Source organism: Hylaeus volcanicus, chromosome 5, assembly GCF_026283585.1.
Source record: "Hylaeus volcanicus isolate JK05 chromosome 5, UHH_iyHylVolc1.0_haploid, whole genome shotgun sequence".
NCBI lineage: Eukaryota > Metazoa > Arthropoda > Insecta > Hymenoptera > Colletidae > Hylaeus > Hylaeus volcanicus.
In genome coordinates this window covers 17179066-17205578 of record NC_071980.1, presented here as the reverse complement: position 1 = coordinate 17205578, position 26513 = coordinate 17179066, and the positions used below count along the sequence as shown (strand labels likewise).

The 26513-nt window shown below is 40.8% G+C and overlaps 4 protein-coding genes across 5 annotated transcripts in view; all 4 read right to left on the bottom strand.

The window, feature by feature from the left end:
• LOC128877474 (zinc finger protein 91-like) overlaps positions 1–26513 on the bottom strand; it is a 79402-nt gene that overhangs the window by 15382 nt on the left and 37507 nt on the right. The gene's annotated exons all lie outside the window — the stretch shown is intronic.
• Positions 10382–17113, bottom strand: LOC128877025 (zinc finger protein 2-like). Of its 2 annotated transcripts, XM_054123962.1 has the most exons (3): positions 16377–17113; positions 14693–16305; positions 13011–13149 (listed from the first exon to the last, which is right to left on the bottom strand). In XM_054123962.1, the coding sequence occupies exon 2, from the start codon at positions 16302–16304 to the stop codon at positions 14709–14711; it is 1596 nt and encodes a 531-aa protein (XP_053979937.1). In that variant the 5' UTR covers position 16305; positions 16377–17113; the 3' UTR covers positions 13011–13149; positions 14693–14708. The 2 variants fall into 2 exon arrangements, with proteins under 2 accessions (XP_053979939.1, XP_053979937.1); XM_054123964.1 differs by lacking the exon at positions 16377–17113 and having other exon boundaries at positions 10382–13149; positions 14693–14832.
• On the bottom strand, positions 20075–21284 carry LOC128877035 (zinc finger protein 417-like). The gene has a single exon (XM_054123975.1). It carries the CDS (start codon positions 21266–21268, stop codon positions 20564–20566), a length of 705 nt encoding a protein of 234 aa, XP_053979950.1. The 5' UTR covers positions 21269–21284; the 3' UTR covers positions 20075–20563.
• On the bottom strand, positions 23587–25173 carry LOC128877036 (zinc finger protein 557-like). The gene is made up of 2 exons (XM_054123976.1): positions 24818–25173; positions 23587–24275 (listed from the first exon to the last, which is right to left on the bottom strand). The coding sequence occupies exons 1-2, from the start codon at positions 24841–24843 to the stop codon at positions 23798–23800; spliced, it is 504 nt and encodes a 167-aa protein (XP_053979951.1). The 5' UTR covers positions 24844–25173; the 3' UTR covers positions 23587–23797.

The following is a 26513-nucleotide window of genomic DNA, read 5'->3' as shown; positions in this document are numbered from 1 at the left end:
GTGATTAATTAAAAATCGGTCGTATTATGTATCGTGGAAGTAAATGCTGCTGCATTTGTAAAGTACATTCTATTTCACTATCTCCCAATAAATGTACGAGGTGTTCCAAATCGGCTTATGTACATAATCGTACCAATGCACATAATTAAACTTATACGTTATTAAAATTCATTACTTATAAAATCGTATAAAACTCGATATCAACTGTCCTTAGATGAAATCCACGAACGCATTCTGGTACAACAAATAATCGACGTATTAAAAAAAAACAAAAACACGAGAAATCAATAATAGAAACGAATAATCGGAGTTCACAACTTGAAATAAATTCCCCTTATCACCAAAGAGAGTTTAGTTTCCTGTAATATATCTCTATAATCACGATGTTCACTTCTCTTTCAACTTTCCAAAGAAAAGTCCACAGTTCTCCGCATCTTTTTATCAAACAGGGGGCCTAGACTCCCTCAATAACGTCCGTATCGTCTTTAACTTTGGTGCTCCGCGTTATATTGTTGATGATGTTCGTTATGGACACGGAGGGCGGCGATTCCGTGGCATCAGGGTGTTTCTTCTTCCAATGAACGCAAAGCGCTGGACGTTGAGTGAAGTTCTGACCGCAAATGGTACAAATATATGGCCTGACGCCCGAGTGCGTCAGCAAGTGGACTTTCCTACTGGTAGCGCTGGCGAATGCCTTGCAGCAGATGTGACACAAGTACGATTTTTCCCCTGTGTGAGTCTTGATATGTTTTCTAAGGGCTGACTTGCGCGTCAACTGGATCCCACACTCCTCGCATATGTACTTCCGCTCGTGCTGCTGCATGTGGTTGTCCAAGTTCTTCTGGCTCTGCAGCTTCCTCTTGCATAGGGGACAGGGGAACTTGGCGTCCTTCACTCTGTGATTGTGGTTCTTGTGGAAGTAGAGGGAGTTCTTGTTCGGCACTTTGGTGCCGCATACGTCGCAGATGCATGGCTCACCCTCGTGGGTGACCATGTGCTTCATGAAATCGGCTTTTATACGAAACTTCCGGTCGCACTTGTCGCAGGGGAAGGGGAAACTGGTGCTGTGTTTGCGCATGATGTGGACCTGTAACGGAAATTGGCAGGTTGAAGACTTCTTGTGGTGTGGGCGACTGCGTAGATCTTAGTTCTAATTGTAAAATAAAAACTCGATAGTTTAAAGCAATTTGAAACTCTTTTCGTTCATTTTTCTTCGTTATCAGTGAACTTCGTTATTCAGAAAACTGTCACTGACCCTGAGTCAGTGTGATTTCAAGAAATATATTTATTTTATCAATGATCCTTTAAAAATGATGATCTTTACAAAACCAACAAGAATAATTTAGGTTTCAATATTGTGCAAGTCACTTTGTACAAATAGCATTGCAATAAAAGTAAAGGAAAACTGAGATGTTAGAAGAAAAGTACGACTCACCTGCAAGTAAGAAGAGTGGACAGTCGTGAAATCGCAGTACTGGCAATTGTGCAAAATCGCAGCTTCGTGTATAGTCAGTTTGTGTCTCATTAGAGTTCTCTTATGTTTGTACTTTCTCGGGCACAGCTCGCATTGGTGGTTGTGCAAATTGTTATGCCTCATCAGCATGTGTCTCTTGTAATTTTTCTCGTAGATGGTAACTTTACAGATATCACAATAGATTCGTTCGAGCTTCACCGTTTCTTCACAGTTCTCACTGTTTTCCACGTTCGACTTCTTCGCTGATTCGTCGTTCGATCTTTTCGTCGACGTCGCAGTCTTCGACGAGGTTCTGACTAGAACTCTGCTTCTCTTCTTCGGTGGTTGCGACCTAAACAGCCGGGAATGATATTTTAAATCTGTGGCACAGACGTTCATTCTTCTTCATTTTTTTTTTAAAAACAGGAAATAAAAGTTTCGCAAACGCATGTGCTAAATAAAGAATTTTCGATCGAAGTGTATTGGAATGAGCGTGTACAGTCATAGCGTAGTTGTTATGTATTTTAGTATTACTTTAAACCTTAGGTACTACTAAATAGTGATTTTCTTAGAATTACTTGCGCAAAAAATCTGCTTTATACCTAACGAATGAAAAAATAAAAAGAGCATTAAGATTATTAAGAGAAATACGGACAGAAAGGTGTAGTTTATTTCTACTTATCTTACTTTGCTAATAAGTCGAGTGATTTCAGCATTGTTTTATACGTACGTGTTTATTCACGAAAAGATATTACGAGAGCGACCCCTTCGAAAGTGTCGACCTGGAAATCCCAGTAACAATGTTATACACAATTCTGATGCACTATGGTTCTACTTTAGATTATAATACTTACTTGTATGGATAGTACGTAGATAATGACTTATCGTGAAAAATTTGCAAAAGGAAAGCACTGGTAACACAGACTCGGCACTCTTCTTAATAAAATCAAAAGTGACAGCTTCGTATTTCGTTGTTTGGCTATATATAGTTTATTTATTTATCTTTTACAACAAAGTTATTTCAAAAATCGATCTTGCCGTTTTCGCGGCGAATAGGACCCTTAGACACGCTATTAACATGAATCTCGTAACATACTGTATATGATTTCATAAAATTTTGAAAACCATCCTATACCTATCGGAGACTGAAGTTTATATATTGTAAATATATATTACTTCCACCCCGCAACAGACAGTCCCGTCTCGAGTACAACGTTTAATTTTCACCTATCTCATAATTTCAGTATTTAATTAGTAGTTTCGCGTAAAGCGTTATAAAATGTTATCGTGGAAACACCATCGCGATTAGGGGCAAATTTCTTTCCTTATCGCGTCTCAAAACTCGTAGTGACATCGCTACCAGGCGATTCTCAGCGTCGGCGACCCCCCGCGGGGGCCACGTATTACGAACGGGATGGTTCCGCTCCGGGGGGCTGTAGAAATCCAACACTACCCCGCCATAACGGTAATAAAAAAAAATAAAAAATAAAAATAAAAATAAAAATAAAAAATAAAAAGGCGATTCTCAGCGACGGAGGACTCCCCAAACCCTTATCCAATGGAATGTTACGTAAAAAGAACTTCGTGGCTACGTAACAGTTTCTGAGAGAACAGTTCGCAACGCTTTACTCGACCAACACTTTCTGTGAACAACGCGAGGGTAGACTTACGTTTCTATTCACACTGATCTTATAACGCTAATAGAAGATATCAACGACACTGTCGAGTCATAAAGTAATGAAAAACGAAACATAAAATGGAAAAACAATAAGAAAAAAAACCGCGCGTTCAGTCTTTATGTATCGTTTTGTGTTTGAGGAAGGATGCCTTATACTTGAATATCGCCGTACATTTCTCGCACTTATAACTGAGCAAGTGGCGTTTCAGGTGTTTGTGAAGCAATCTCCAGCTGCGGAAACGCCATCGACACTTTGGGCATTTGAACTGCGTCTGAACGGTGTTTCTCTTCGATCTCCTTATGATCACGTTCGACTTGGAGTACTCGGGGGTGTCCTGTTCGGTCTTGACGTCTTCGTGTTCCTCGACTTTGCAAGCGTATCTCCCGCGAGGTTTGTGCACTCGTCGATGGTGGAGCCGAAGAATGTACTCGTTCTGGAAGGCTTTCCCGCAGTTCTCGCAGAGACAGGGCGCGACGACATGTTGTCGCAGGTGCCTCGTCAGGTCCGCGTTTAACTTGAACATTTTCGGACAGTATTGGCACTTGAACGCGAAGAACTTGGTGTGCTTTCTGATCTGGTGTCGCTTCAGGCTGTGCTTGCGTTTCGACATGAAGTCGCAGTCGGTGCACTTGTACACCTTGCAGCTGCCCTCGTGGAGCGCCATGTGCAGCTGCAGGGTCCTCTTGGTCTTTAGTCGTCGATGGCAGATCGCGCACTCGAAATTGCGGACCATATTGTGGGTCTCCATGTGTCTGCGCAGGTAGCACGACGACATGAAGACCTTCTCGCAGACGTCGCACACGAACGTCTTCGAGAAGGGCACAGCCTTCGCGTCTTCGGAACGTTCCGCGTTTTGGTTGACGGATCCGTTCACTTCGATGAAGTGCTGTAACCCCTCCAACTTCGACGAGGACAATTTATTCGGTGGTTTCTCGTCGACCACGTCTTGAAGCGTGTTTTGAATGTAATCGTGCTCCTCGTCCGTCAACTCGTCGGGCAGTTCCGTTTTGATTTCGATATCGGGCGTCTCTTCTTTCTCTCGCTTCACCGCGCCATCAGCAGCGTTCTCATTAACAGGCAGAAGAAAATATTTGTCGACGTTGTGCACCACGAGATAGGTTTGCTCGAGTGGGTCGCGTGCGGTCGACCTAAAAATATAAAGAATATGTGTCAATTGTACGAACGATACAAATCTCGCGGATTCATTTCTCTTTCGCGCGAATATAGGTTTACGCGGTACGTGTCAACGAGCAAGCGTTTCGCCCCCAACGAGCACTGTCCCATATTCGTTTAATGGAACATGCGACGATACGTAATGCGTCGAATATGTTCGTGTGTGTTTGTGTAATCGAGAATTTCAAGAATTTGCCGTCGTTCCCGCCGGCAGGGACATCAAATATATTCGCTCGAGATGTAAAAGAATAGAAAATAAAAAAACGTTGTCGCACTGATTGACTTTGAATTGATGCAGTGGTAACGAAATTCTATATATTTTCTTATGCGCTCAGATAAAATACATTATATATATATATATTATATATAAACAACAAAAAAAAGAAAAGTAATCGCAGGAATTGCACTTTGCCGCATACCGATTGGTACCTGGTTTTTTTTGTTTGTTTAAGTTTCGACCTTAAAGCAAGAGAAGTTAATCAACCCTACTTGAAGTATTAATTGGTGTGGTTATTCTCGATCGAAACGCCAATTCTTTCTTTTTGTACAACGTTAATAATACAGTTCGCAAGATCTAAAATGTCTGCTGTAATATTATATATGTATACATATATTTCTTCCTTCAAATTTACAGGCGATATAAACTTTTTTTTCCGTAAGAATATGAATATTTATATTACATTTCTATATGGTTCTTATATTTATATATAAAAGCTGTACCTCCGCAAATCGATTTATGAATTAACGATCTTGTTTCCTCGAGATGCAATATAATATCGAATTATCACCAAATCGCTTTAAACTCCACAATTCCTATTCCTATCGTGTTCCGAATCATTAGTCTATTATCGAATTAGCTGCAATATGATTTCATCGATTGCATGCCTCGTACTGGGAAAAGATATTTAAACAAAAACATGTGTTGTCGTATGTTAACACTACGCTCACTTTCGCCATTTCAGTCGTTCAAGGACATTTCTCTGACTGTAAAGCAACCAAAATGTTGGTAGGAGTGATAACTTAGTGGCCTTGAACGATCAATTCATTTGGATCGGACTACAGTTACATCAAAGCGATGGAAGCCTTTCAAATTAACGAAATTTTATTATTCTCATTTTCGCAAGTGAAAACGTTGGAACTGTACAGATCTTCCACCAAAATTAAACATATTTACAATCATGTCGTTTCATTTTACACAAAGAAAATTATATACTTTCTATTTAATTTGCTCTACCAGTTTACTCGTTCGTTTATCCAGTTTTCGGACCAAGTGTTCAATCGAATAACGAGTTCAAATACGCAGATATGCAAATTCTCAACGAATTGTAGAGATGTTCGCTTCGTTTGATCTGGTCCTGACACAATGAATGCTTTGAAAAACAGGGATCCATACCTTTCGTTATGATTTATCAGAAGTATCGTCATTATTTGGTATTATAATTGGAATTAACAAGACACAAAAACGAAACATTTCTTCCACGCATTCGATATAAAGATTATCACCATGACCCATGTATCACTGGTCAAACTTACAACGTTTAACAAAAATTGTGCAATTTCGGTAGCTGTCGACTGGTTCAGGCGTACTCGATAATAATCCCCACAAACGTTCCTCAACGATAAATTAATTTTTATTAAACAAATCCGTCGCTTCGAGTACCCAAACAAGCCTTCCAGCCCTTCTAAAATTGACGCATCAGCTACACAAAATGAATATTCATCAAACGCAAAAACCTACGCGCAGTCAGGCGATCACGAAACACATCGACTAACCGCATCCACGAATCCCGCGTAATCGCCCACATACAACGAAACAATAGAAACTTCTCTAAATCCGTTCTAAATAGAACGTCACGCTTAACCCTTTGCACTCGAGAGGTGACTCCCAGTCACAACTGGGTTTGACGCAGCAAATCTACCAGGAATAATGTTTCTTTAGATTTAGTTTCTTTGGATCTCGAATAGTGTCAATAAAATAACAATCGGGCTACATCTTCGAAGTCAATCTAAGCTTAGCATGTGCGGCAATAGAATGCTAAGAAAGCATTTCGAGTTGCTGGCAGATACCAGAGAAAAAGGCCTCGAGTGCAAAGGGTTAATCAATCCAGAACGATTCATGATCTCAGCAAATTCGAACTGGCCAACGAAAAACTCCTCTCGTCCGGCAGTTCTTAGCATGCTACGTGAAAAAATGTACAAAAGTGTCGCCTCGATACGCCGTCACCATTGGCTCGTTACTTGGAGCTCTTGTTCACGATGATCTTGTCCTGGACACCGTGAAGCAGATTTGTGATCTTGATAGGGGGAGGCGGTGGGTGGACACCTGGGTGCTTCCTCCGATGCAGCATCATCGGTGACCTCTGCGTAAAGCTTTGGCCGCAAATGTCGCATATGTAAGGTCGTTCGCCTACGTGGGTCAGGAGATGGATCTTCTGGGAGCTGAGACAACCAAACGTTTTCCCACAAATCGCGCACAGGTACGACTTCTCACCCGAGTGGGTCCTCAGGTGTTTCGTTAAACCATACTTGGTCTTGAACTCCATTCCGCACTGCTCGCAAACGTACTTGATCTTGTGGAGCTCCGTGTGACTGTCCAGATTCTTCTGCGTCTTGAACTTCTTGTTGCACGTCTGGCATTGGAACTTCTTCACCTTCGTCTTGTGCTTGTAGTACTTGTGGAAGTACAGCGAGCTCTTGCTGGGGTAGGAGGATCCGCATATGTCGCACACACAGGACTCCGTGTCGTGGTCCTTGACGTGAGTCGTGTAGTCGGACTGCACCTTGAACATCTTGCCGCACTGCTCGCACTTGTAGTTGTAGTCTTCGGTATGCTTGCGGATGTAGTGGATCTTCAGGTAGGGTTTCGTGCGCGCTTTGAAGTCGCAGAGGTTGCACATGTGCCAATTAACTGGCTCGTAGTGTATCTCCATGTGTCTCGCTAGGTGGGCGCTGGTTTTGAATCCCTTCGCGCAAATCGCGCACTTGTGAGGTCTGGAGTTGCTGTGCTTGTACATGTGCCGCGTGTGCTTGCTCTTGCGGTCGAAGGAAGCGTAGCAGATCTCGCAGGTGTGCACCTTCTTCTTCACGTTCTGTTTCTCGGACCTGAGCTTCTCTTCTACCTGCTTTTTTCTGAAGTCTAGAGGAGCGTCGTCCAAGTCGTCGAACGGATCGTCCACCGTGTTATCCTTATCGTCCGTCTTCTCGACGGATTGGCTCAGGGACGACTTCGACGTCGCGTCGTCCTTCGACGCCGGCGTCGTGCTCGCCTCTTCGCCCGGTGCCGGTTCCTTCATCATGAACACGCTCAGCGACGTTGGTATCCGAAAGTAATTCTCTTCTAGCTTTACTATCAGAAAAGTCGGAGCGAGTGGATCTAGCGGGTTGTACCTAAAAAACCATAAAGCTAGTCAGTCGATTACGTTCTAGGCAAATGGCGCGCGAAATAAATTTTTTTCTTTGCTTTGCTAGCCGCGCATGAGCATGCACTTGGCGTGTGATTTGGGCATAAAACTGGCGAACCTTTCGTGAAAGGTCTCTACGAGACACTCGTTTCGTTTACAGGCGTCATTTTAACACTGGCATTGAACTTACGCATAATAATTACGCTGCAGGAAAGAAAGACATGTAATTATTCTAGGAAAAGTGAAATGACGATGGTAATAGTGTCGCTTATAGCTATGGAATCGTGGTGTTTATAATAAGTCTACGATCTAAATAATGAATGCAGCTTAAAACGATATATATCTTGTTCTATCTACAGCGTGTATATTTGTTTAAATATTCAGGATTAAGTTTCCTCCTTCTAGTGGACATTTTTAGGAAATAAGATGACCAAACTAACAGATGATGATTAAGTTATCGATACATGTTACAAACGTTAGCGTTACATGTATTTATTACCTCAGTATTTAGTACCATGTACAGTCAGTCTTATAAATATTCGTACCCTCTATGTCTATTGTAGAAATTTGTTTAAATTAAATGGTAAGTTTGATGTATGTTTGTATAAATATGTTGAAGTATATATAAATATGTATAAGCTTATTCATATACATATTTTTAATGAAAAATTCATTTGGTAATATCAAAACTATTATTTAATTACATCAAATTTCTTCAATAGACATAAAGGGTACGAATATTTATGGGACCGACTATAGGTATCGATAATTATAATTATATAAATTATTATAGTCTTATATGTACATACATCACTATCAATATTGGATATTAAAGTCACTAAAGACCTTGTAAAGTCACGTGAACCACCCAGAACCCCTCTCCTTACACTTCCTGGTCCCATTATCAAAACAAAACAAAGGACTATAGCCAAATGTATCTCTAAAGTCCAGTTGGCCTGAGAAAATTCAATCTCAACAACCCGCAGATCAATCATAACTTCGCGTTCAACACGCAACTCTGATCGACCCGATCGGTCTGCAGCTTTTGCAGATAGCTTCTAGCTAAATCAGCGATCTGTGGATGCGTCGAATGCATCGGTGGCAGGGGCCCAGGATGTTGCTTCCGGTGCCTGAGCAAACTGGATCGTTGGGTGAAATCCTCCTCGCAGACGTCGCATTTGTAAGGCCTGATACCAGCGTGCGTCAACACGTGCTGGTAGAAGTTGCTGCTATTGTTGAAGATCTTCTGGCACAGAATGCAATCGTACAACTTCGCTTGGCCGTGCTTGAACCGTTTGTGGCTCATTAATTCGCGCGTGCCGCGACACTCCTTGCCGCAATCCTCGCACTTAAAGCCCTTCTCGTGGAGTCTCAGGTGGTTGTCCAGCCTGCTCCTGTGGAGGAACTTCTTCCGACACAGGTGGCAAGTGTGCTCGTACTTGATCTCGCCGATCCGTTTTTTGTGCCTCCACTCGTGAGCTTTCACGTCCTTCACCTCCTTGCCGCAGAACCGACAGACGCGCAGCTCCAAGACGTGAGTTCTCTTCATGTGATGCGTGAGGTCTATCTTCAGCTTGTAGCTGCGACCGCAGTGCTCGCAGACGTACTTAGGCTCGAATGTGCTGTGGATGCGTATGTGGTGCCTCCTCAGGCTGCCCTCGCTCTTGTACTTCACGCGACAGATTTTGCACTCGAAGAAGTAGTCGGATCGATGGATCACCTTGTGCTCCTCTAATGCTTGAGCCGTGTGGCATGCTCTCTTGCACAGGTTGCACTGGTAGGGCCTGCGATGCACGTACGACACGTGGGTCTCCACCTTCTGAGCGTTGCTGAAACGCTTCTCGCAGAAGGGACAGGTGTTTCGAATTTTCTCCAAGACCTGGTCGACCTCGACTTCGCCCTTTTGCGATTCTGACGGGCGTGCTGGAGATTTTTCCTGGTTTGAATCTGATTCGCTTGTTGATACGCAGGAATTGCTAGCGACAGCCATCGATGACTGCTGTCCAGGTATCTCTCGAGCCTCTGATTGCTCGCAGTCTGTTGATAGAATGGGATTTGTCCCGTTTGATGTTTCATCCAATTTTCTTTTCCTTTTGCGAACCACTACTATACGGACGATCGAGTTCCGATCTGGGCTTCTTCGTTGTCCAGCGTCGAGTTTTTCTCTGAAACAAGGATAATGCGTGTTAGTGCGTGAAAAGTGGACGTCGTTCGTCGAATGTCATTTTTAAATTAACGAAACGGATTGTTTGTTGTTGACAGGAACGCGGGAGAAAAGGCTTCATCAAAATTCTTCTTGTTTTGTTTAGCAACTGTTGGAGATTGGATACCTAGCACCGAAGTCACTATTTTCGTAACTTTGAAAATATATTTGAAATGTAACTTACTTTTGCGCTGTTTCATACACACTTGAGACTTTATAACGAATTACAGCGAACATCACTCATTGTTGATCAAGGAACTTGATATTACTTTCAATTTTGCACACGATATTTCGGTGCTACGATTCTTCTAAAATATCAGGTAAGTCGTTACGTATTACAAAATATTCGAAGCGTATAATCAACATGTTGTAATTCAATTTTTACGAGATATTATTCGTTAACATATCAAACATTTACAAACATATAGCTACGTAACAGGATCTGGGAATATTTTAACAAGTGGAAGGTGAATGATTTTCAGTTGATTTTATTATGAAAGCATAGTCTATCTAATAAACTGTTCAGCGAGTAAGATGTTAATGTTTCGAATGTGATTTACAAAACAAACATTGAGAGAAGACTAATGACTTGTACACGAATATACATCCACTATCGTGTATCCGGCATACATATTTTTAATACGATATGACGTACTCTAAGAGACAGTTAAGATGTCGAGGGAATATGCTTTTTGTTATAATAGTTAATTAGGAAGTCTTGGATTCTCATTTTTTAACTCGCACGCGCGTAACGTAAACATTTTCCCAAAAATCGTGAGCGCAAATGCATCGCAGGTTTGAAAACTGATCACTGACGCAACGAAAACCTCTGCAACAGAAATATCATCTCATTTTTCTAATCACCGACAGGGAACAATAATAAAAAAAAAAATCTCACTAGATATAAAAGACACGAAAAAGACCTTAGATCATTTCCGAAATGCCCTCGAAAGCATGTCAGCGTTCGTAAAATACTTCTTCCGGTATTTAAGTCTGATAAATATTTCATATACGTACACTTTTATCAAGACGCAGTCTACAAACATTGCAACGTATTTCAATCTATAACAACGATCTTCGCAGGTGCTGAATGCGGTGAAAGGCGAAATATTTTCAACCCTTAGCGGTCCATGTTTTTAATCTGTTAAAAGACTATACATGTTCGATTACTTTCACAAATAGAAATTACGTTGTTGACAGGATTGTAAGGTGACTTTATTTACATTAAATTGTAAAATTTATGTGTTTCGTTTTTTAAACAAAATTTGAGAATGAACAAAAGATTGGATGAAAATGTAAAAAAATGTATATTATTACACATGACGAGTGTGATGGGAGGGGAGAGTACAAAATTTTAAAAAATTCGCAGTTTATAAACAACCCCAAGTCATGCTGTGACTTTTGCTACTCAAATTAATATATGAATTTTTTAAAATATCTTCCCACCTTTATGACATAGTCATTATATCGTCACTATAAAATTTCTACAGTCTTTTTTTATTAAATGTTGACACAGTCTACAGCACGAACTTATGGGATGACCTAATACAATACCAAACTGCTTAGAATTCCTAGGACCGCTAAGGGTAAACATCAATCGACCATTTCACGCGAGTATGCGACAGTTTTAAACACTAAGATTTTTGCAAAATTTTCTTCGCTATGGCCGCAATGGAGGTCTTGTCGCTCAAAGGTGGCAGAGGTCCCGGGTGCGTGCTTCGATGCTTTTTGAGGCAGTGCCTCTGAGTAAAATTATCCCCGCAAATATCGCACTTGAAGGGCCTGATGCCAGCGTGGGTGACCACCACGTGGGTGTGCAAGCTGGTTCTGTTGTTGAACTTTTTATCGCAAATCGAGCACACCAGGCTCGGCCCATGAATCAATTGCTTGTGCTTCTTCAGAGCTGTTGGACGGTCGAAGACCTCCTTGCAATGTTTACACTTGAAGCCGGTCTTGTGCATCAACAGATGATTGTCCAGGCTGTTGCGCACTTGGAACTTCTTAGAGCAGAGGTGGCAACAGAACTGATAGTCGACCTTCTTGTTAGCCTTTCGATGCTGGTTCTCGTGGTCCACGATGTTCTTGACAGCTTTACCACAGAATCTACAGACGTGTGTGACGTCCATATGGGCGCGATCGATGTGCACAGCCAGGTCGCTCTTCAATCTGTAACGTTTATCGCAGTGGTCGCACACGAACTTCGCTTCGATGGTGCTGTGCACCCGTATCTGATGATTCCTCAGTCCAGACATGCTCTTGTACCTCATACGACAGAAAGGGCACTCCAAGTAATCCACGGAGTGGGTCTTCATGTGATCTTCGAACGATTCTTTGCGAAAATAGACGAGGTAACACTGTTTGCAGCGGTACGGTTTCTTGTGATTGCGGAAGACGTGTCTGTCCATCTCCTTCTCGTCTATGAAGCTCTTCTGACAGAACGGACAAACGGTTCGCAGTTTCTCCAGCATCAGGTCCATCTCCCCTTTGGGTGAGTCGGGCTCCAGAACTATCTCTGGTTCCTGAGTGACGTTCTTGTCCTCTGGTTTCTCATCGCTCCCCTTTCGAGCCTCCACCACCGATTCTTTCTTTTCTTTAGGTTGTTTAACTCCCGTCATCTGCTCGATCGCTCGAGTAGGCGTACCGACCGTCAATGGTTCGGTTTTCATTTGCGGCGTTACCCACGATTCGGGTTTGAGCGGCACGGTGACCTTCTTCACCTCGTAGGACATCGTACCGTCTTCGTCTTGAACAGGTATCAAGACGGTTTTGATTATGTTGCAGCCCGTCTCGTCCATTACTTCGACGGGCACTAGCATGTTCTTAATTTTTCTCGTTTCTGGATCTCTGACCGGCACCAACACCGTTTTCTCCGTGTTCACGAAATCTTCCTTGATTATTTGCGGAGAAGCATCACTGCTGACTCCGTTTGGTACGTCGTTGACGACTTTGCTAGCGGTCGAACATGATAACGAATGGTAATTCACTCCTCCTAGGTACAGATCGTCGTTCATGTCGCTGTCGTCGTTGTCGTCCTGTGTCTTTTCACTACTAACGTCATCGCAGACGCTATCAACGTCGCTACGCTTATTATAGTCCTCCTCGTCATCGGAAACAGGGGGAGTTTTAATTTGAATCGAGAACTGATCACTTGTACCTTGATCCAGAACGGGCACACCGGGACATTCCACAAAATGTGGTCGGACTGGGTTCTGTGCGGATGTTTCCATGCTCGTTGACACCCTGAAACACCCATTGGTTCGATTAGTCGCAGGAAAGTATCGACACGCTAAAGATGTAAACAGAAAACGATGAAACACAAATGCTTCGAAGAAAGGCATCGATTTTTGGGATGTTTGTACGTAGGACTCTGTGCTATTCGAAATTTTGTTTATTTTTGTGTTCGATTTTAGTGCTTCGTTACATGTTATGGCACAGAAGGGAGAGGGGACGTTTAGGGTAGGGATTACAAGTTACGTAGCGAGCACTGTACAATTTCTGAAAAGGATTTAATTAAAGGAACGTGGAACTCTGTACAAACGATCTGTCGAACATTGAACTAAAGTGATTTCATTATGAAAGTTAATATAAATTTATAGTTAATACTACTTACACGGATAAGTGTTACTGCTTCTAGATTTCGATAATGGACTAACTCGTTTACATTCTCCTTTGATCGATGTGAAAGTCATAGAGGAGGATTAACAATTTAGCGGTTTCCTATTAGTTGTTCATTGAATAGTTTCAACGTATTTTGTACATATTCACTTCGAAATGCAATTTCAATAACAATTTTTTGTTTACCTCTCCATACTAAATAATAGGCAATACGTAGGCTTAGTTTCGCGATCAAATATTTCTAAATACAGAGCAATTGTTTTATAAAATCACTTTCATAAATGAAAATAGGATAAAATGTTCAAGAAATAAGTATTCTAAATACTAACTACGATAAATGATGACGATAAAAGTTTATACACAAACGATTTACGTAGCAATGACGAAATGGAGAAATATAGAAACAAAGTCGCTAGACTGTGGATGTTTATGCGAATTCATATGCACAGATGAAGAACAAAATTGTCTTCTGCATGTAACGTGTATTTTATTTTTTATATTTCATATATTTATGCATAAATATTCGCAGTCTAGTCATCGTGGCCCACAATCATCGATACTTCAAACAACCCAGTGAAAGGAAACTTAACACCAGAATTACAACACTAAACCTGCCAAGCGAGTCACTTTCAAACTTTTTCTTAAAATCATTCATTTATCAAACAACAATTTTCCTCTAATTTTGAGGGACAACTAATATAGAATAAATTTTATCGATAAATATATTTAATACATAATATATCATTAAAAATATATTCTGTTCTCCCTCTAATTACAAACATACAGTTGTATACAGTCAGTCCCAGTATTCGTACACTCTATGTCGATTAAAAAAATTTGTCTAATTTAAATGACATGCTTCATATATTTCCGAATCAACTCTTTATTATAAATATGCACATGAATAAACTTCACACATGTATATATTTACAATTACAAATTTATTTGGAAACATGAAGCACTCCTTTAAATTAGACAAATTTCTTAAATAAATATAGACGGTACGAATACATATGGGACTGACTGTATATAATAAACACGACTTAGGAAGTTTCAGTGTTAACAATCATACAACAGCTTCTCTGAACCACGACTTCCCGTCACCTCTCACGATTCACGGTACAGCTAAACACGTCACTTGGCCACAGAAAAGTCACCGAAAATGTACCTGACCCCCAAGAAACTCAATCCCCCTTATTCTTGCGACTGCGAAGAATCAGAGGAGGAGGAGGTGGGTGATTTCCAGGATGTTTGCGACGATGGGCCATCATGCTGCTGCGTTGGGTGAACCTGCGTCTACAAATGTCGCACTCGTACGGCCTTTCTCCCGTGTGAGTGACCCTGTGCACCCTGAGCGAAACCGATGAGGCGAAGGACTTGGAGCAGAGCTTGCACTGGTAAGGACGTTCGCCCGTGTGCTTTCGCGTGTGCAGCTGCAGGGAATACTTATTGGCGAGCGATTTGCCGCAATGAGCGCAGAGATAACTCTGTGAGTGCATACTAGCATGACTTTGAAGATTGCTCTCACTGGCGAACTTTTTGTTGCAAACGTTGCAATGGAACGTCTTCGGTTCTCTCTTCTGTATCCCATGCGCGATCCTCTTGTGAGCTACTAGGTAAGATTTCTGTGGATAAACGTTCTCACAGTACTGGCAGGGGTAGGTCTTCATCCATAGAGGATGAGGCTTGTGTCCCTCTGGATCTGGAGCCATGAAGATCTCCTTGTTATGCTCCCGCACTGTCTTCGGGTCCACGCTACTGTGCACGCGTATCTGATGAGCTCTCAGCCCAGACATACGTTTGTACTTCTGGTGACAAAATGGACACTCGACGTAGGTATCCTTTTCGTGAGTTTTAAGGTGTTCCTGAAGAGCATCCTGCGAAACGTAGCTTTCGTAACACCTTTGGCAACGGAACGGTTTCCTATGGTCCCTGAAAATGTGCTTGCCCATCTGTTTCTCGTTTTTGAATGTCTTCTGGCAGACTGGGCAAACCGTACGGAGGTTTTCGAGAATGTTATCCACTTCCTCTATCGATGCATTAGTTGCTGGGATTTCTTCCAAAGCTTCTTTCTCTTTGTTTTCATTCTTTCGCTCTTTATTCTTAAGATCTGCCCGAGGTTTTGCTTTCTTCTTCTCGATGACCTTACCTTCCTTTTGCTTTGGTTTCTTTTCACGAACTTTCTTAACCTTCGCCGACTTCTGTTTGGTCGACGACTGCTTGTTATTTTTTTTCGGCAAGCTGAGCTCCGGTTTAATTGGCACTATAACTTTCTTGATCTCGTAGGACACCGACCCATCCTTGTCCTTGATCGGTATGAGGATGCTTTTGATAATGTTCAAACCACTCTCGTCCTTCACTTCAACTGGTACGTATGTGTTCTTAATTTCTTTAGTCACTGGGTCTCTGACGGGAACCAAAACTGTCTTCACTGGATCTTCTGAACATGGTTCTTCTTTAACTATGTCTAAGGTGGAGCTATCGCTAACTTCAGTTTTCAACGAATCACTATTAACAAAGCACGATGACGAATCATCCTTAGCGTCTGACAATGAACGATAGTTCGCTTCACCTGAGTGAAAATCGTCATTTTCCATCGATTGCTTGATGTCGTCGTCAAAGTCCACGCTATCCATCATACCACGGTTTTCTTCCTCGTCGGAGGTCGGGGGGTCCTTGATCTGCATTGGCACTTCATCCTGGTCCAAACTAAGAGATCCGTTACATTCTATAAAAAGCGGTTGCGCTGAGTTCTGTGTCGTTTCTGCGATCTTCGACATCCTGAAACATCCATTCATTTAGTCAGTCGCACGAAAGTATTGAGGCGCTCGAGAAAGCGAAAAACAACTAACTATCATCGGTATCGCTGTCTTGTGGTTCTGTGCCATTCGAGATCTCGCTTATAGGTATGTTACTGTATGTTTTTGGTGGTTAGTTATGTAATTGCGATACGAAAGGAGAATAAGTGGATATTGTTGATTGCATAGTGACGATTTGGTATCCTAAAAAGATGTAATTAAACGAACATTTCGGTACATATTTGATATACACTACCAATTAATCACAGATTCTACAGCAATACTTGAGCCGTTCATTGCGCAAATCGATTAACTACACTTTTTGAAAAATCTTTAATTTAAGTGTCAAAACATTTATGGTCATAACTTTTAACATTAATAATAAGGAAATTTTAAAAAACAACGTACATTATTTCGAGTTAATCGATTCTTGCAATCGCATCCTACACTCTCTTAAGAAATTACCTTGTCCTACAAGTATCATACAATGAAACCGAATTAACACGATAATTTTTTGTTTATTCCACGCGAACCATCGATATTCTTGGTAACATAAAATTATGTAAATAATGGTAAAGCCATCGTATATAAAATTACAGTAATGATTAGAAGTAGACAGAAAAGTGATATTGGCAGTCCTCAATATCAGCATAGAAATGGGAATTACAAAAGAGATTTATTTAGTTCTGTGCGATTCTAAGCACTTTACACTACCACCACGTTTGAGATCATACACGGTACAACAAATGAAATGTTCACACAGTTAAAAAATTGCAAAAAGTAATTTTTCTTCTTCATCGAAGACTGGCCTTTACAGTCTATACAAACTTGTACTATCTTCGTCAGTTGATTTCCTGAAACATCCATTTGTTTAATAAGTAGCGCCGAAAGGATCGATTCGTGTAAATGTAAATAAATAAAAAACTAGTATTCGAGGTAACTGCAATACTACGTCGATCATTCGACAACTCGTTTATTCTCGTGTCACTGTGAAAATTGTGGGTTAGTCACCTAATGCAAGATGAAAGGAAGGTGGACAGAAATGATGGGTTATAAAGCTTAGAAATTAGATTTGAAAAAAATGTAATGAAGGAATGACAGATTTGTCATTATGCACTTCAAATGCACACATACAAACAGGCATACACGAGCAGTTAATACTGTTTACATAAGCATGCGTAAGAGGTTCCAGATTAATCATTGGTAATTGTCATTGATAAAAACCAATTAAAACAAGAATAAATAATATTTCTTATTTGGTACACAGTATAAGATGTACAGTGGAGTCCAGCTATTTAAGATCTTTTTGATGGTTTCAGCTCCAAGACAACTGACTTTAAATAAAATTGTTTTTCACATGTAAAACTAGTTATTAATGCACATTTAGTATCGAATGTATATTATGTATATGTATATAACACGTTGACTGCCAGACAAATATTCTTGAAAATTTCTACTAGGATTAAATATTATTTAAACTATTGCAAACTACATAATCAAACATTTATCGTGGTATTTATTTTTATTACTTCATACAAATTCATTTCCTGTGTTGCTCAACATTTAGAATTATCTATTTCTCGTGCTTCAGTGAAAAGCACTGTCACCTATATGTGTTAAACTAATTTTATTTTCAACTCAAAAATAAACAAGCTAGACGCCACTGCACATTATTATTAATATTTTATATGTTTTTACACTCGTGCACATCGTTATACATTTCCCCACGTTTTCACTTTTCATAAACGCATAAAACATTCGTCATTCATCATGGAAGTCTCCACTTTAATTCTTCGAAATATATAAAAGTGTATAATTGCTGTTAGAACTAATCCTCGTCGCTGAGTAGACAGCCAAGAGAAACTGGTGGCGGTGGCGGATGATGTCCAGGATGTGTTCGTCGATGGGCCATCATGGTGCTCCGTTGGGTGAACGTCCGGTCGCAAAGATCGCAAGCGTATGGCCTCACTCCTTTGTGCGTGAGCTTGTGCACTCTGAGTGGAACAGACCTGGAGAAAGATTTAGGGCAAAGGTTGCATTGGTAAGGTCGTTCACCGGTATGCACTCGCATGTGCAACTGCAGGCTGTTTTTGTTGACGAGCGCCTTGCCACAAAGCGAGCAGAGAATGCTAGTGTTCGGGCAGACGTGCTTGCGAAAGTAAGCTTCGGTCGAGTACTTCTTATTGCACTCTTTGCACTCGAATATGTTTAGACCTACACTGTGTACCCCGTGAGCGATTCGTCTGTGAGCCCTCAGATGAGACACGTGCGAGTAAACTTTGTCGCATATTTGGCACGTGTAGCTTCTCATTTTCGACTGGCCGACTTTTACCGACCTTTCACCCTTTCGATTGCCCGGGTTAGAGTTCGACGGGGATTCATCTTCATCCTTCCCTTCATGCATGGATTTGGGTTCTACGGTGCTGTGCTCTCGCACATGATGAGCTCTCATCGCATACGCGCGTCTGTACTTTTTAGGACAGAGAGGACACTGCATGTAGGTATTCATTTCGTGAGATTTCAGGTGTGTCTCGAGGTCATCCTTGGAAACGAACGTGTAACGGCATTCGTTGCATCGAAAGCGATTTTTGTGAGTACTGCGTATATGCTCGTCCAGCTGAACCATGTTGTCGAAGTTTTTTTGACAAATAGTGCAGATCGTTCGTAGAGTTTCTAGCATCGTGTCCACTACATCTACTGGTTGTGTTCCTGGTCCTATGGAAAATTCTTCGTCATCCTTATTTATCTCTGGTTTGGGTTTAATGGCCCTAAACTTTGTCTCCGATGAACATGATGCTTCGATTGGATTTGTGAGATTGATCAGCATCGGTACTTTATTAATTTTCAGTCCTGTCGAATCCTTAACTTCGATTTGCATACACGAGTTCCTAATCGCGGGGTTATTATACGGTACTAACGTTGTAGGTACTGTGTCCATGTCAGGCTCTAGCTTAAATTCCTTTATCGTGATGATATCGTTAACTTCATTTGGTAGTGTATTGCTGTTACTGTGGTTAACTTCGTCTAACAATGGGCGATATTTTGTTTCATCCAGGAAGAAATTTTCGTCGGTGTTGCTCTCACTCTCCTTTTTCACTATCCACGCACTATCTATGTCGACACAACTTTTATCAACATCCCGTGGCATATAAAGGTTCCTAATTGTGGAGTCTGTAATTGGTACTAACGTCGTAGGTTCTGTGTCCATGATCGGCTCTACCTTGAATTCCTTTATCATGATGTTATCGTCAACTCCATTTGGTAGCGTATTATTGTTACTGTGATTAATTTCGTCTAACAATGGACGATATTTTGTTTCATTCAGGAAGAAATCTTCGTTGGTGTTACTTTCACTTTCCTTTTTCACTATCCACGTACTGTCTACGTCGACGCAGCTTTTATCAATGTCGCATGGCACGTTATACTCTTCTACATCGAAAGCTGCCGGCTCCTTAATCTGTATCAGCACTTCATCCTTCTCCAAAGTAGATGTTTCGTTACAGTTTATAAAAACTCGTTGCACAGGATTATCTTCGACCGTCGACATCCTGAAACATCCATTCGTTTAGTAAGTAGCGCGAAAGGATCGATCCGTGTATGTAAATGCAAAACTAATAATCGACGTAAGAGATTGGATGACTACTCGACAGCTCGTTTGTTCGTGTGTTACTGTGAAGCTTGTGGGTAGTTACCTGTTTGCGATACGAGAGGAAGGTATGTGTACAGAAATGATGGATTATAAAGATTGGAAGTCCTATACACAAATATGTAATTGATAGATTTGTTAAATGTTCCATCGAAGCAAGTTTCTTACGTACTCAAAATAAACACTCGCAGTTAATCTTATTTACGTAACTACATGTCGGAAACTTAAAAATAATTGGTAATAGTTATTAGGAACAATTGAAACGAAAATAAAAAATATTCCTTATTTGCTAGTCGGTATAAGATGTACAGTGGTGACCAGTTACTTAACGGCACTTGATGATTTCCTCTAAATGTGAATTTTTCACCAAATTCTCTATCATATAAAATCTATTACTAATACACATTTAGTGTCAAATAACAAAGTATGTTAAACTATTTTCATTATTAACTCACGAATCACAGCCATACATGACCACCACTATATATTACATATTCCTGCATTCATCCACATTTTCACTCGCCATAGGTCTATTTATGACGTTGTCACTCTAATGTCACAAAACGCATAAAAAAATCTATCACAGATGAAAGAACTAATCCTCGTCGCTGAAACATTCGAGAGAAACGCGTGGCACTTTTGGATGGTTTCCAGGATGTCTTCGTCGATGGTCCATCAAGGTGCTCCGACGGGCGAATGTCTTTCCGCATAGGTCGCACTCGTATGGTTTCACCCGTTTGTGGGCAAGCTTGTGAACTCTGAGTGAATCTAGCGTAGTGTACATTTTGGAGCAGATGTTGCACTTGTTAGGTCGTTCGCCCGTGTGCGCTTGCATGTGGATCTCCAGGCAGGTTTTGTTGGCGCATGACTTGTTGCATTGAGGACAGGTAACGCGCGCGTTTATCGGACGGCAGAGGTGGTTACGAAAGTTATCTTTGAGTAAGTATTTCCTATGACAGATTTTGCACACGTATATATTTTTGCCTATTCCATGAGCGATACGTTTGTGAGCCTTCAGATAAGTCGACATACTGTAAACTTTGTCACAGACTTGGCACTCGTAGCTTCTAATTCTCGACGGACAAGCCTTGTTATGTATGGATTTCGGTTCTACGGTGCTATGGACTCGCACATGATGAGCTTTTATCGAATACAGGTATCTGTACTTCATAGGACATAGATGGCAATGATATAAGGTAATGTTCTCGTGATGTTTCATGTGTTCCTCGAGGTCATCCTTGGAGATGAACCCGCGGTAACATTTGACGCAATAGTAGCGGTTTCTATGTTTCTTACGCATATGATTGTTCACGTGTTATGGATCCATAGTTTTTTGACAAAATTGGCAATACTTTCGCGGAAGTTCTATCATTGACGTTTGTGTCCCTAGTGCCGAAAAATCTTCACCAAGTTGAAATTGACGTTCATGCTTGCTCACATGTTCTGCATCCATAATTCTACGACAAAAATAGCAATACTTTCGCAAAGGATCTAACATTGGATTTGCTGATATTTGTGTTTCTAGTGCCGCCGAAAAATTTTCGTCAGTTTTATTTACTTCAGACTTTATCTGGGACAACTTAGCCAAACGCAGTGTACAAGATCGTTCTTTAACATTTTGAACTTCTTTTGCTACTTTCTTTCCTTCTGCATTTTTCGGTTGATTGGTTACTGTACTTTCTGTCGCATAATTATTTGCTACATTGTTTACATCCATGTTCCTCGTCAAAACTCGTTCGACTTTAATATTCATTACTGGTAGCTTTACTTCAGCTTCATTTTCTACTTTCATTTCTTTAACATTTTTAGCTTCATTTGTTAATTCCTTTCCTTCCACATTATCAGCTTTATTTGGTACTTTCTTTTCTGCCAAGATCCTCGTTGATCTTCGTCTAACTTCAATATTTTTCTTTACTCTTCCTGTTACTTCCTCTTTGATTAATTTCTGTCTTCTTTGTATCTTTGGCTCTTCGATTATCGTTGGTTCCATGGTTGCCTCATGCAAACAAGATCCTTCATTAACATTTTCAGCTTCATTTGTTACTTCCTTTCCTTCCACATTCTCAACTTTATTTGCTACATTCTTTCCTGTCAAGTTCCTTGTCAAACTTTCTCTAACTTCAATATTCTTCTTTACACGTTGTGTTCTTCTCTTTTCGATTATTCTCTGTTCTACATTTTTGTTTGTGGGTGGTTTGGCTTTGGTGCATCTAGACTTGGTCTTCGATGGATACGATGACGCGACGATTGATTCACGTGGGGAAGTAATCGATATTTCCTTCTTAACGTCATGCAATGCCGATTCGACGCCATTCTGAACTGGTGTAACATGCATTTTCATAATGCTCGGTCTTGTCGTATACCTAACTTCAGTTGGCACATACTTGTTCTTAATTTTCTTTGTTTCGAGGTCTGTGATCGGCGCTGCGTCTTCGATGGGTTCTAGTTTGAATTCCTCTATCGTGATGACATCGCTAACTTCATTTAGTAGACCACTGCTGTTAAATACACTTGAGAACGAACAATAATTAACTTCATTTGGACGGTACATAGTTTCAACCGAATAGAAATCATCGTCAATGCTGCTTTCACTTTCCTTTTTCACTATCAACGCACTGTTGTCGTCGCGGTTTTTATCAACGTCGCAATGCATGCCGTGGTCACCTTCGTCGAAAACTGACAAATCCTTATCCGAAGTAGGTTTGTAAGCGTTTACAAGTGGCCGTACTGGATTATCTTTGATTGTTGATCTCCTGAAACACCCATTTGTTTAATAAGTTTAATAATTGATCCGTGTATGTAAGCAAAAAGAAAAACGAATAATAGACGTAACAATCAACAACACTCATTTATTCGTATGTTATTGTAAGCCTTGTGGATTAGTACCATGTTCCAAAATAAAAGAAAAATATTATTGATTATAAAGAATGGAAATCCTATAAAAGAAATGTAATTGGCTGACAGATTTTGTGAATATTTCATCCAAGTTTTTACGTGATACTCGCATAAGTACGCGTTAGAAATCCCACACCAATCGTTAGTCATTTTTAGACTGTTGATATTTTTGCAAATTCATATTTTTACAGGTAGAGAAAAAGGTTTGAAACTTAAATAAAAGTACATCTTATTTTCCAAACGGTATAACATGCATATTATTGTTGATATTTCACATATTTATCCATTTGTACACATTCTCTTCATATTTTCGTTTACCATAAATGCATAAACAACCGCAATCGAGCATATCAATTAAGGGAATCTTTATTCTTCCTATAGTCAACATAAAATTCGTGAAATCGAATCAATCCTCTATTTGTACTTCGTAGACCAGTGATATTTCTAATCAAATGAAAGTACAAATGATAGCCATTGATTCACATTTCCAGTATTGACACAAACAAAAAAATGAACAGTAACATCGTACGATCCTCAACATTTTAAATAACCCCCAAAAAAAGAAACAAAAGCATTCTATCAAATGTCCAATATTCTTCTCTGGTCCTGTGTCACCCCACGTCCTTCTTCCATCACTCCTGTCTCACATGTTGATATCCACTCCAATCATACGGGTCAAATAAAAAAATGTCCACGATATTCAAAATCGCAGAGACTACTCCTTGTTACTCTCGAGGCTTTTATAGTGTACCAGAGGAACCAGTGCATGATTTTCAGGGTGTTTACGCCGAAGAGTCATCATGCTCCTGCGCTGTGTGAACCTCTGTCCACAAACATCACAGACGTTCGGTTTCCTGCCAGTGTGTATGAGTATGTACACCCTAAGTGCAACTGATTTGGTGAAAGATCTCTTGCACTCTTTTCACTGGTAAGGTCATTCACCAGTGTGCATAAGAGCGTGCATACGAATGTGCAGCTGTAGGCAGTACTTGTTATTGAATCCTTTACCACAATGAGAGCAGAGGAAGCTCTCTTTGCAGAGATCGGTGTGTACACTGGTGCGAAGGCTTTTTTCATTGACGAAATTCTTGTTGGAAACATTGCACTCCAACATTTCGGGGCCTTTGTTTTGTATCCCATGTGCGATGCGTTTGTGGGCCACCAGATAAGACTTCTTTGGATAAACACTGTCGCAGCACTGGCAGGCGTACTTGACGTTGTTTTCACCATCCTCTTGAGCTACTTCTTCAGTATCCAGACTACTTTCGGTGTCGATCTGCATACCGCATTCATCTTCATCGGAAACTGGTGGCTCCTTAAGATCTTTGAGTACTTCGTCCTGGTCCAAAATTGGAGCTCCGTTACATTCTATAAAAAGTGGTTGCACTGGATTATCTTCGATCGTCCACTTCCTGAAACATTCATTCGTTTAGTAAGTTTAACGAAAGGATCGATCCATGGAAGTGAACAAAAAAACAACCAATGATAGTCTGCACGGATGCGTTTGTCATTCGACTCGTTTATTCGTGTGTTATCTTTTATTTTAGAGAGGAGAAATTAAAATTATATGGTGGAAATAGGAAGGCCGATGGAAAGCATTTAATTACAGGAACTCAAGTAACTGTGTACACAACTTAATATTCGGTTATAATTAACGATACTTGTGTGCTGATACTGACTGTTTATTTCAACAGTGTTAGAGATACTTTTATATTTATTATATATATGTACAATTTTCGAGTCTTATATAAAATTATAATGACGATATTATGTTTTCGTTGATAACAAAAATGAGACGATGCAGCACTTAATGCAAACTCAACAGTGTTTCGTATTGCGTGAACCAGAGCTAATATTCTTAGCGTTCTTAAGTAACTTAACATACAAACAACTTAAGTTTGCAGAAACGATAGGCACGAAGGTACTCAGAAGCGAAAGGAAGACACTGTAATACCTGGGCTCCATAGATAAAATAGTCATCGATTGTTCTCATTGTGAACACTAGATTCTCCTTCAAGACCACAAGAACCTTTTCAGTCATGATACAGTCGCCTCAGTGTTGACTCAAAGCGTCCAATAGTCTTTGATAGTCCTCACTATAAACATTCAATCATTTTTCAAGTCTACAAGAACCATTCGAGTTATGATACAATCACTTCGTTGTTGATTTAAGACGTCCACTTCTTCGATAGTCTTCATTATGAACACTCAATCATCCTTTCACGTCCCCAAGAACCTTTCCAGTCACGATACATTCACTTCACCCTTGACTCAAGGTGTACCATATGCTGCAGAACAGTTACGACTATTCCGAACCGCTATCAAGCATGGCAAGGGACACAGGAGCCGGCAGTGGGTTATTTCCCGGATGCCTGCGATGATGTCTCATCAAGCTCTTCCTCTGAGTGAATCTGAAATTGCAGATGTTGCACTCGTACGGCCTTACACCTTTATGAGTTAGCTTGTGCACCCTCATTACTCCTACATCGGTGAAGCGTCTGAGGCATACTTTGCACTGGTAACGCTTCTCGCCAGTGTGCCTCCGAATGTGAACACTCAGGAGATATTTCTCTTTGAACACCTTGCCGCAGTAGTCGCAGGTGTAGGTTCTTTCGTGAGTTTTCGAGTGACTCACGACACTCTCAGCGCTGGAGAAGAACCGTTTGCAGACGTTGCACCTGAACGCCTTCTGTCCTTTCTCCCATTTCCCGTGGGTGATGCGTTCGTGAGCCAACAATTGGGAACGCTGAGCGTAAGTGTTGTCGCAGAACTCGCAGGCAAAGTTCTTCTTTCGTTGCCCATTAAGCCTTCGCGCTTCGCATTTGAAGCGCAAAGAACCGTTCTCGCATATGGCTTTTGGTTCCACGGTGCTGTGTGCTCTGATCTGATGCTGTTCTATTCCCTTCTGAGATTTGTATTTCATTTTGCACAAAGCACACGCGAACGGGCCGTCTTTCTTGTGAATTTGGAAGTGCTCGTTGAGGAGGTCCTGAGACTCGTAAATGTATCGACAATGCCTGCAACGGTAGTGGCCTTTGTGCATCTTGCGAAAGTGCGAGTCCACCGCCTTCTTGGTGGAGTAAATATTCTCGCAATAAGGACAAATTTCTTGGTTTTCCTTATCTCCCAGGGTGCTTGATACAGATTTTTTCCGATTATTCTTCCTCTTCCGTTTGGGTAAAATGTTACTCATATTTTTGATCGACGTTGACGAGTTATGTCTCGTTCCTCTCCAACATCCACTCCACTCCACTCCAACATTCTGAAGTTTGACGGATTCGTCTGTGTCCTGCATTGAGAGTGGATCATTGTTGGTAATATTTAAGTCTGGCTCGGGTTTGACGTTAACTGGCACAAATACTTCAATTGGATTTGCAATTGACGTTAAAGACGTCTGCGAAGATTTTTCTTTGGTATCTTTAAATGCGGTTACCAGAGAATTCTTATCAACGCTTCGCAAGAAATCATCGTTCAACGACGAATAATAATTCATTCTTTGTAAATATGGATCACTAATGTTACTGGGATCTTCCACTTTCGGTTGAAGCTCGTTGCCAATGTCTTCGTAATGGCACTCGAAATCCCAATGCTGGTCATCCTCGTCATCGGAAATTGGAGGGGCCTTAATACGAATTGGCATTTCACTCGGC

Bases quoted from the DNA above. Each gene is read 5' to 3' on its own strand.
- LOC128877035 (XM_054123975.1), bottom strand. From the start codon at position 21,268: ATGCGTAAGAAACATAGAAACCGCTACTATTGCGTCAAATGTTACCGC.
- LOC128877025 (XM_054123962.1), bottom strand. From the start codon at position 16,304: ATGTCGAAGATCGCAGAAACGACACAGAACTCAGCGCAACCGCTTTTT.
- LOC128877036 (XM_054123976.1), bottom strand. From the start codon at position 24,843: ATGACTATTTTATCTATGGAGCCCAG. The intron at 24,276-24,817 runs GTATTACAGTGT...TGAATGTTTCAG, and splicing joins ATTTTATCTATGGAGCCCAG to GAAGTGGACGATCGAAGATA.